General features: G+C 46.8%; 1 protein-coding gene across 1 annotated transcript; it reads left to right on the top strand.

Annotated features, from left to right (window-relative positions):
- Positions 1 to 1,125: 1,125 nt before the first annotated feature.
- Positions 1,126 to 11,048, top strand: LOC129684178 (unconventional myosin-X-like; the record flags this gene model as incomplete). The annotated part of the gene is given in 8 exon segments (XM_055617253.1): positions 1,126 to 1,250; positions 1,415 to 1,529; positions 2,937 to 3,043; positions 4,430 to 4,657; positions 5,322 to 5,364; positions 5,929 to 6,819; positions 8,063 to 8,186; positions 10,801 to 11,048. Coding segments are annotated over 8 exon segments (1,881 nt in total).
- Between the last annotated feature and the right edge of the window lie 295 nt (positions 11,049 to 11,343).

Genomic DNA, 11,343 nt, shown 5'->3' with positions numbered 1-11,343 from the left:
TGTGTGTGTGTGTGTGTGTGTGTGTGTGTGTGTGTGTGTGTGTGTGTATTTTAGTTTTCAAAACTGCAGAATAATCTAGCATTAAGCCTACTTTTGTGTTCATGACTAATTGTGTTTTTTAAGGGTCAGAGAGGTAAGCCACTTTGCGTTTTTTGGACTTTTCAACAGTATGGCTCTTTTTTTCTTTCCTTTTATTATACTTCTATAGAATAACAGCATTCAAGTTAATTAAAGGGAATAGGGACCTGAATTAGAAGAATGAATCACCATCCAAAAAGCTGCAAGTGGGAAATGACCCACTTTGCTTTCCCCTGAAAAACTATTGTTCCAGCATCAGTGCCAGTTGGCAGCTGCGAAGACAGAGGAGAGCAGACTGTAGAGGAGGCGGCCTGGCTTCCGGACTCAGTCTGTGTGTCCTTGGGCTCACTTCTGGAGAAACTTGCAATAAGTGGGCTATCCGGCTGGAATGAACTCAGAATCTTCTCGTCTCTTTTATCCTCCGGCATTTCACAATACACTGAGAGGGTGTGTGTGTGTGTGTGTGTGTGTGTGTGTGTGTGTGCGCGCGCGCCCTCACGAATGCATGTGTTAGTGCATGTGTGTGAGTGGGCATCATGTGTGTTCCTCCTTGATTACTATAGTCTTTAACTAGGAAAATAACTCCTGTATCCTAAGTTTAATAACCAGGTGGGACATGGTAACCCTGTGGACTTTTGAAAAAGGTTATTAAAATGATGACAGTCAACTTTGCAGTATTAATTGTAACGTGGTCAAGTATTTGAATGTGGACACTGATGTTTTAAGGAATTGTTGGTATCTTTTAAGATATGATAATGGTGTAGTGGTTACATTAAGCTGATATATGCTAAAATATTTACTAATGAGATTAAAAATGGCAAAAGACATGAGGAGGAGAGTACACAGGCTGGTGGGCACAGCAGGATTGGCTGAAACTGGGGAACCTGGTGGCGAATCCACAAGCATTCATTTTCAACTGTATGTTCTGGCTAGATTCTAAATTACTGTGTGCATATGCACATGCTCTCTAAAACACCAGTGAGGGCAGCCTCATTAGTGCTGTGTCATCTCACTGCACCCATGGTTATCCCATTGTTCATGGTTTAGATGCCAGACCAGTTTGATCAGGTGGTTGTGCTGAACCAGCTGCGCTACTCGGGGATGCTGGAGACGGTGAGGATTCGAAAAGCAGGATATGCAGTCCGAAGACCCTTTCAGGATTTTTACAAAAGGCAAGAGGGAGCTAAATGGGTTCTTTCTTTCCTCTCATTCTTGCCCTTTCCTTCTTTTCTTCTTCCCTCCCTCCTTCCCTTCCTTCCTTCCTTTCTCTCTGTCTCTTCAAAAGGGAAGGGGCAGAGCAGATGGCAATGGTAACACCATGCCTTCTCCGCTGCAGATACAAAGTGCTGATGCGGAACCTGGCTGTGCCAGAGGACATCCGAGGGAAGTGTACTGTGCTGCTGCAGCTCTATGATGCCTCTAACAGCGAGTGGCAGCTGGGGAAGACCAAGGTACAAATAGCCACCAAGCCTGCCCGGGAGACCAGTGACACTCACAAGTGTCATTCTCAGACACTGCTAGTGGTTGTTATTAACATTTTGATGGTTCATGTGGAGGGAGTGTGTGTAACTGAGTGAATGTGACCCCAGCCTTGTAGATCTGCAAGCAGCCCCCAACACCTCAGAAGTGAAACTCCAAAGCCAACTCTTGATTTGAATGCTAAGTGTGTGTCACCCCTGCTGCCGCAGCAGTTATTCCATGGGGACCCTCACACAGCCTGAAATCCTGCAGGTTGCCAAAGCCTCAGCCAAGAGTAAGAAAAAGTAAAGCCCACATTTTTGCCATGCTGCTGTAGCAGAGGCCCTTAACCCCTTGTGCCAGGTGGAATGCTTTGCCTGAGAGAGCCCTCATGTCTTCACCTTTTCAAAACATAGGTAGTAATGCACCAACATCAGGTGCAGCTCACTTGACCAGTGTAAATTAAGGAGTCCATTAACCAAAATGAGCATGCAAGGATTTGTTTAATCCTGAACCCAGTGCATTTGTAACCACCGAACGGAAGCCCTTCTTTTCTAACTTCGAACACAGTTACTAGAATTGTATGTGTGTGAGAGAATTGAACTCAGAACCTCATGCATACTGTATGCTAGCCACCTGTTCTAATCACATCCCCAGATCTCAGTTTCTTTCTCCTTAAAAAAAAAAAAAAAAAAAAAAATGTATTTTAATTACGTTTTGGGTGATATAAGGGCAGGTGCCTGTCACTTGGTGTGAGCACGAGAAGCACACTCAGGGGTGGCACACTCAGGTCTCCTGGAAGAACAGGGAGTGTTCCTAATCACTGGCCATCTCTCCAGTGCCCGGAGCAGCCTTCTTGGTGTCAGTACTTCTTTGTGCGTAAAAAGCTTAGCTTAGAAGCCAAGATACTCTGTAGGTTATTGTTTAGCAGCCATGGAGAGAAGGTATGTTCCCACAAGACAGCAAAATTTTAATATTTTAGGACTTTCTTGGGTTCACTCCCTCTCTCTTTCTATCATCAATGTCTGTCTCCTGTCACTCAGACTCGGCTCAGGTCCAGTGCTGGTCTGTGAGCTAGTGTGCCCTGGCCACAATGACGTAAGGATTTGATAGCCGCTTTATGCCTGTTGAGTGTAGTAATAACTGAAGACAAGGCGACTTTCTGTCTGTCCCTTTTTTTTATTTTCTTTTTTTATTTTCTGATGTTATAACGTCAGGTACCATCTATGGCAGGTGGACTGTGTAAAATGCACTCACTGGCTTAAAAAGCCTTCTTGTGGGAGTTAGCAACAGACATCCAGTAGAGAGGAACAGATGCTGACCCTAAAAGATAGGCCTGACTTTGAGGTGCCTTTCTTCACAACCATGTTCTTTTCTTGACACGTCTCTCTCCTGTCCAGGTCTTTCTTCGGGAATCCTTGGAGCAGAAACTGGAGAAAAAGCGGGAAGAGGAGATTAATCATGCAGCCATGGTGATCCGAGCTCACATCTTTGGCTACCTGGCACGGTAAGAACCACACCTTGGGGAAGGGCATGAAGCTCTCGAAGGGCTGTGACCCCTGGTGGGGTGGTTTGTGGTAGTGGAGAGGTACCCAAGGTCATATATCTTTAAGTGACTAAGGCAATAACCCCATAAGCCTGACCTGCACAGAGCGCGGAAAATCACTTCTCAGTGAGCTGCTGCTGCTCACTCAGACGTCTCAGAGACACTGGCTCCGCTGCATCTCCTGAAGCCTCTGGAGTTTGGCTCAGTCCTGTGCCATGGCTACCCAAGTGTGTCCTTCGTCTGAAACGCTTAGGCTCACAGCATTTCAGATTCGGGAATTTTTCATATTAGAATATCTTACCCACCTGGCCTCTGCTGATTGGCAGTCAGAAATTTAAAAAATAACCCAGGATCTGAGTTTGTTTGGTTTTTTTTTTTTTTTTCCTGTGCTGAATATTGATTCTATTTTTCCCCCATACTTGTTCATACACGCTAAGCATACATTCTGCCTGTGAGCTACATTCCTTAGAATCTAAAAATCTCTTGATTTCATTTGATGTGTATGGATGCTTTGCCTGCATATATGTCCTTGTACTGTGCACCTGCAGATGGCTGTGAACTGCCGTGTGGGTGCTGGGAATTGAACCCAGGTCCTCTGGAGAGCAGCCTGTGCTCTTAACTGCTGAGCCACTTCTCCAGCTCTAGAATCTGAAATGTCTGAGCATCATATCAGCATTCAAGAAAGTGCAGATCTGAAGTTTGGGGATGAAGAACTCTCAACTTGTATCACATAACCTAGAGACCCATTCCCCAGTTGCTTACAAAACAGTACTGCATCTTTCATGCTTGTTTGTCTTGTTGTTGTATGCCAAAATCTCACGATGTAGCCCTGGCTGGCTTGGAACTCTCAATGTAGGTCAAGTTGGCCACAAATTCAGAGGTATGTCTGTCTCTGCCTCCCAAGTACTGACATTAAAAACATGTGCTGCCAGTTCTGACTCATGCTCATTTGGATGGGTGTACTCTGCAGGCTACATGAGACACTAGGTATTCCATTTTCGGAAGCATGGAGCTCTCCTGCTACAGTAGCATTTTGTTTTCTTGCTTTCATTTCAACAGTAGACTATATTGGATCCTCTTTGCCTGTGTTTACCCAGCTTGTGCCAGACTGCCCAAAGTCAGTATTAGGGTTGCTTATTTATTTAGCCAAGATAATGGCAGGTCCCTGACTTTCTTTTGTTTGTTATTCTTTTTTTTTTTCTTTTCTCTCCCAATTTCCTTCTCTGACTGCCAATCTCCATAATGTAAGACGGGTCCAAATTTGGGTCCTCTCCTTTTGTCTTGTAGTCATAAATTCATTTGAATAGCTCACAGCTTCATTGTCTTGGCGGCCACCCTCTTTTACAGAAAACAGTATAGAAAGGTTCTTTGTGGTGTGGTGATGATACAGAAGAATTACAGAGCTTTCCTCATGAGGAAGAGATTTCTGCACCTGAAAAAGGCAGCCATCGTGTTCCAAAAGCAGCTCAGAGGACAGCTGGCACGCAGGGTTTACAGGCAGCTGCTGGCTGAGAAACGGGAACAGGAGGAAAGGAAGAGGCAGGAGGAAGAAAAGAAAAGAGAGGAAGAAGAAAGGTATGTGCTTTGCTTGGTGAAACATGGGTTCACTGGGGGTGTTACCCTTGCCGGCCTGTCAGCAATTTCCAAAGGACCCAGAGAACTCATGAAGCAGTAGTCCTCAGCAGCTGGAATATCATATTCCGTGGCAACACAGACATCCCAGTTCTGTGCATATTTCTCTTTACACACGCTATAAGTACACCCCCCATCCTTCCTCGTCAAGTGCGTGCTTGTGTGGGTGTGGAGGCCAGATATTTGAGTCTCATAGCCTCCTCAGTTGCTCTCTACTATCCTGCTGAACCTAGAGCTTACTGATTTGGACAGGGTGACTGACCAGCGACCTCCATTGTGCCGCTTGTTTCTGCTTTTCCGCATTGGAATTACAGATGTATCCCGCTATGCTTTGGCTCTGTGCCTGGGTGCAGAGGGTCTGAACTCAGGACTTCACGCTTACAAAGCAAGCACATCTCCTCAACTTCTTTCCTGGTTTTCAACTGGCAAAGAGCTTCTTTGGGCCGAGCACATAGCTCAGTAATGGAGTATTTGCCTAGCCGGGCCGAGCACATAGCTCAGTAATGGAGTATTTGCCTAGCCCCAACACTGCTCAAAAATGAGACCTACTGAAAAGTCATTTCAGAGCTGCTGATTTTCATCAGCTGTTTTTCTTTTCTGTTTTTAGAGAGAGAGCACAGAGAGAAGCCGACCTCCTCTGTGCCCAGCAGGTAAGTAGGACTGTGACATTTGGGGCTCTTTATGTGTTCCCTTCCTGCTTCAAACCTTGACACTGGGATTCGGGATGGAAATCAAGTAGGAGAGAGTGGAAGAACAGGCTGAAGAGATGTTGTGGTACACTTTCTCACCCATCACAGTGGTGCAGAGCTTAGAGAGTGCCTTGAGACTTCAGTATGGATCATAGTGTGATTTCTCTGTGGTAAGGCAGTACCCCGTTAGCATCCTAGTGATGCCATTACGGTCTGCACCATCGCTAAGGCTTGGTTTTTCCCAAGGCCTTTTCTTGACCAGGTGGTAACCTCACTGTGTCCATACACCACGGTTCTTTCTTGATATTTATTTCCTGGTATCTTGTCTCCCACTCTCTTCTTTTATAAGGAGGCCATTCAGTTTAGATGCAGAATCAGTTCACTGACCTCACCTCATTTAACTTAACCACGCAATTAAAAGCCCTGTGTCTAACCACAGCCATGTTCTGAGGATTTCAGGGTGGGGCCACAGTTCAATGCGTAAAAAAGGTGGGAGGTGCTTATTCTAAAACCCCCTGTGCCCAGGAGGAAGAAGCAAGGAGGCAGCAGGAACTTGAAGCTTTGCAGAAGAGCCAGAGGGAAGCGAACCTGACCCGGGAGCTAGAGAAACAGAGGGAGAACAAACAGGTGGAGGAGATACTCCGGCTGGAGAAGGAGATCGAGGATCTGCAGCGCATGAAGGAGCGCCAGGAGCTGTCGCTGACCGAGGCCTCACTGCAGAAGCTGCAGCAGCTTCGGGATGAGGAGCTGCGCAGGCTGGAGGACGAGGCCTGTCGCGCTGCCCAGGAGTTCCTGGAGTCCCTCAACTTCGACGAGATCGACGAGTGCGTCCGCAACATCGAGCGCTCCCTGTCGGTTGGGAGCGAGGTTTCCGGTGAGCTTGGTGAGCTTGCTGAGGCTGCCGGTGCGGGTGCGGAGAAGCCGAGCTTCAACTTCAGCCAGCCCTACCCCGAGGAGGAGGTGGACGAGGGCTTCGAGGCTGATGACGATGCCTTCAAGGACTCACCCAACCCCAGTGAGCATGGCCACTCTGACCAGCGGACAAGCGGCATCCGGACCAGCGATGACTCCTCTGAGGATGACCCTTACATGAACTACACTGTGGTGCCCACCAGCCCCAGTGCTGACAGTACCGTGCTGCTGGCCCCATCCGTGCAGGACTCTGCCAGCCTGCACAACTCCTCCAGCGGGGAGTCTACCTACTGCATGCCCCAGAACAACGGAGACCTGCCCTCCCCCGATGGCGACTATGACTATGACCAGGACGATTATGAGGATGGTGCCATCACCTCAGGCAGCAGCGTGACTTTCTCCAACTCCTATGGGAGCCAGTGGTCCCCAGACTACAGGTACTCAGTGGGAACCTACAACAGTTCCGGAGCATACCGGTTCAGCTCAGAAGGAGCGCAGTCCTCTGTGAGTATCTGCCTCTTTTGTCCCTACAAATGGAAGTGCTCCACCATCTACCACACTGCTGCATCGTCAGTAGCATTAAGGCAGACCCCTAAAGATTTCAGTCAGGTCTGTCAAGATACTCTTACCCTTCCTCTTTCCAAAGGCCAGATAAACCAATGAAAATGGGGTTCGGCGCAAAGCCCAGAACTGACCTTCATCCAGGCCATGAGAAAACTGCTTTCTGCATTTATTTCTCTGTGTGTGTGTGTGTGTGTGTGTGTGTGTGTGTGTGTGTGTGTGTGTGTGTGTGTGTGAGAGAGAACATGTGTAGAACCCAAAGGAAAACCTTTCCTCTGGTGCTATCCACCATTTTGTGTGTGTGTATGGCGATCTCATTAGCCTGGAACTCACCAAGTAGGCTATAGTGGGCTATGCCTAGGTAGTCACCTATCTCCACCTTGCCGGTGCTGAGATCACAAGTCCTTAGGAGCTACCACACCCAGCTGTTTCTGCATAAACTTTGGGAATGCACTCAGGTCCTCGTATCTATACTTTACTAGCAGAACTGTCTGCCAAGCTCCATACTGGCATATTGGATGGATCAGATTAGGCACATTCATGATGATATGGCCACAGGCCCAATTGGCATTTTCAATGAGGCTCAGCTTGGCTATTCTGTCTGCATTTGTGTCTGCAGACAAGAGGGCACCAGATCCCATTATAGATGGTTATAAGTCACCATGTGGTTGCTAGGAATTGAATTCAGGACCTCTGGAAGAACAGCCAGTGCTTTTAACCTCTGAGACATCTCTCCAGCCCTCTTATAACCTTGATAAGGGAGGAATCTGTAGGGTGTAAATATGTCCTTTTCTTAAAGTTTTCTTATGTGTTTTTAATTTTTTGTTTGTTTGTTTCAGATTAAATGTTGTCTTTACTTTCTCAAACTTGGCATTTAGCATAGCAACTTAAAGAAGCAACTTTGTCATGCCTCGATTACAGCGATAACCTTAAACATTGTTCTTTTTAGCATGGAGCCTTTGGGTTAAAGTCAGTTTGCATTGTAGGTGTCAGGTCAGCTCATTACTTGACCCAGTGTGTGAGTATTCTGTAATTCTGAATTCCCTGGATGTTAACTGTAATGTCCTGAATCGGGCTCTCCTCAGCTACGCCGAGTTGTTGATGGTTAACCCATGCTGGGTGTTTTCATTGCCTGCTTCCCACCTTCTGCTTACCACTGTCTCACCTTCTCTGTCTCCCTATCCAGTTTGAAGACAGCGAAGAGGACTTTGACTCGAGATTTGATACAGATGATGAGCTCTCCTACCGGCGAGACTCCGTGTATAGCTGTGTCACACTGCCTTACTTCCACAGTTTTCTGTACATGAAAGGTACTGCCTAGGTTGGGGTAAAGCTATAGAAAAGCATTCAGCCCACCCACCCGCCACTTAGGGGAATGAAGAACACTGGGTCATGTTCGAGCCATCTGGCTGCTACTGCCATAATGAATGTGACTTTGACTCCCCTGAATTGGTGCCAGGAGATAGGGAGAGCAAAGAGTCTCAAAACTCCCAGTGTCCATTTTTAGTCTCACTTTTCACCTGCTCTATATCCCCTCTTTACCACTCATGTATACATACTTGCAATCAAATGTGAGTAAGGTCACTGCTGAAAGTCTCTAGGACCATTCTCATAACTCCATCCCCATACACAAGACCTGGAAGGATGTATTGAACCCTGTGCAGACACAGCCTGTGAAACTGCTCATCACACCTGCTTTGTGATGAGACTTTTCAGCATCAAACGTGCTGGACTTAAATATTAAGCATTAAAAACCTTGAGGCACCTGTCATTTAGGAATTGTTTTAATTATGGCCTCATGCTTCCTTTGGATATTTGGTCCTGGATCCTCTCTCGAGGTCCAGCAAAATGAGAAATTAATCATCACCAGGATTTGCTGGTAGGTTTCTATAGATGGAGGGCCCTAGACTCAGGGCAGGGAAAGGGCTAGAGCATGGGAACTGGGCAAAATAACACTCATCAATAGGTGCCATCATTGATTCTACAAGCCTTTTCTCTGTTCCTGATTTCTCCATCAATGAGTAATTTATTTCCAGCCCTTTTCACTTTTCCACTCACATATGCATTCACGTGTGTGTGTGTGTGTGTATGTGTGTGTGTGTGTGTGTGTGTGTATGTCTGCTTGCCTGCCTGCCTGCCCCCTCTTCTAAAACACTAGTCTAATGACCATGAAGTTTTCATTGTGAGCAAACATTTACAAATGTTCTACTAGGTTTAGTTTAGGGAAGACTTTTCTGTTGTCTGGTGTTACTGCTTGGAAATACAAATGCTGGGGAATACTTGATACTCAGGCAAATACTTGACCAAGCAGGGAAATCTCAAGAACATGGCCGCCTGCATAAGACCTGAACAGGGTTGACAACAATAGACACAGAAGGGGGAATTCTCATAGGAGCCGAATCCTAGACAAAGAACTATAGGAAACTAAAGAATGCCAACAGCAGGAGAACCATTTTTCTCCACGGGAGAGCCTCCCTGTTGGTTATCCAACACCAAGAGGTCATTCTGAAATCATATACATTACATACATACATACATACGTTCGGAAAAGAAGAGCCACAGAAAGGCCGCTGCAGCAACTGTTGGCACATTAACTAAGATTTATCACTGCAGCATACCAGAACAACCTTGTGCTACAGTTTTCCTCTGGGCCTGTTTTGAAAGATGAAGATTAAAGTCACAAATCAAAACAATCCTAATGTTTCACTGTGAGAGTCCTTGGCAGATTTGCTGCGGGGAAACAGCTCTGTCTTGGCTTCATCACGAAAGGTCTCAGCCAATTGAGTGGAGAACTTTGGAGTTCTAAAGAGGGAGATTGTCTGGTTATTTTAGTGAGGGGAGGGACTGTCTCGCTTGTCCATTCACTCCAGAAAAAGGTCTATTAGATTTGTTTTCTGACCTGTAAAAGGAATGCACTGGGCTTTAAGTCTCCATGTTTAGGTATCTTGATTTTGTTACTGCTTGATCACAATAAAGTAATAGCACGAGCAGTTCTGTAGTGAGCTACAGAAGTAGATTATGCTTGCCCATGTACAGTCTTAAAAGATTTCTCAGTGATCGTAGTAAGATATCCCTGGTATGCATGTGGAAATTTGGCTACCAAGGTCAGTATATATGCTTCTCCCATTATCTCAGTTAACAGACATTTTCTGCATGTACCCGCCATGTACCTGTTATCCCAGTGACTCATAAGGCTGAAGGATGAGGGCAGCCTTGACATCTTAATACCAAAACCCTGACTCAAAATAAAGTTTAAAAATGGAATGTGGTGGGAAATACAAGCTTGCTCAGCATGCATGAGTCCCTGGGTTCAGTCCTCAATACCACAAATCAAGAACAGAAGAAAGGAGGGCAGGGGCTAGCTTTAATTCCACCTGCATTTTCTCCACTCTGCAGTCTGACGCATTCCGCTACGCACTCCCACTTTGTTGCTATCAGCCTTCTGCCTTTTATCTAAAATCCACTTTCATTTGACAGTGTTTTCCTATGAAAAGATACATTTACCCAAAACACAGCATTTTCTTCTTCTCTGGAAGTAAGACTTCATCGCTAATTCTAGAACCATGGACAATGCTTGTTCCGACACCTGCTACAAAAAGGAGGCACATGACCCTTGCCACCATAGCTCACTACCCTGGGGCACTTGGAGGCAACCATGGGCCACACATATAGTGAAGGCTCTTACTCACGGCTCAGTCGGTGACAGCCTCCATGTGAGCTGTCCAGGGAAGTTTCTCTGCTAACTGAGGAGGAGCCATTTTTGTGTATCAGGGAGGAACATTCTTGGATGACAAAGCACCCAGCATAAGCCCCTCCCCATGCCAGAAGTCATGAGTGTGTGTTAGCTGAGGCAAGGCTCAAAACTCTCACTTGCTTTGACTGACCTGGTAACCCTTTCTCTTTACCCCTCCTTGGGGGAGACAGGTGGCCTGATGAACTCCTGGAAGCGCCGCTGGTGCGTCCTCAAGGACGAGACCTTCCTGTGGTTTCGATCCAAGCAGGAAGCCCTCAAGCAAGGCTGGCTGCACAAGAAAGGCGGCGGCTCCTCCACGCTGTCCAGGAGGAACTGGAAGAAGCGCTGGTTTGTCCTTCGCCAGTCCAAGCTGATGTACTTTGAAAACGACAGCGAGGAGAAGCTCAAGGGCACCGTGGAAGTGCGGACAGCCAAGTAGGTCCCCGCAGCCCGGCTGCCCGATCATGCGGATGGGTGCACTTTTTTTGTTTGTTTTTGAAAGTGTGTGTGTATGCGTTTGTGTGTACATGTGTGTATGTGTATGTGGGAGCCAGATCTCAATGTAGGGTGCCATTCCTCAGAAACTGCCTCTTACAGATAGTCCGTCACGGGGGCCAGGAGCTTGCCAAGTAGGTTAGTTAGGCTGGCCGGCCGGCCAACAAGCCCTGGGGGTCCTCTGCCTCCGCCCCCCCCCAGTGCTGAGATTGCTAGTACGCGCCAGCACACTCAGCTTT

Source organism: Psammomys obesus, unplaced genomic scaffold (assembly GCF_907164565.1).
Source record: "Psammomys obesus unplaced genomic scaffold, mPsaObe1.curated_primary_1811, whole genome shotgun sequence".
Classification (NCBI taxonomy): domain Eukaryota; kingdom Metazoa; phylum Chordata; class Mammalia; order Rodentia; family Muridae; genus Psammomys; species Psammomys obesus.
Note: the sequence above shows the minus strand (reverse complement) of the source record. Positions and strands in the feature narration are given on the sequence as shown.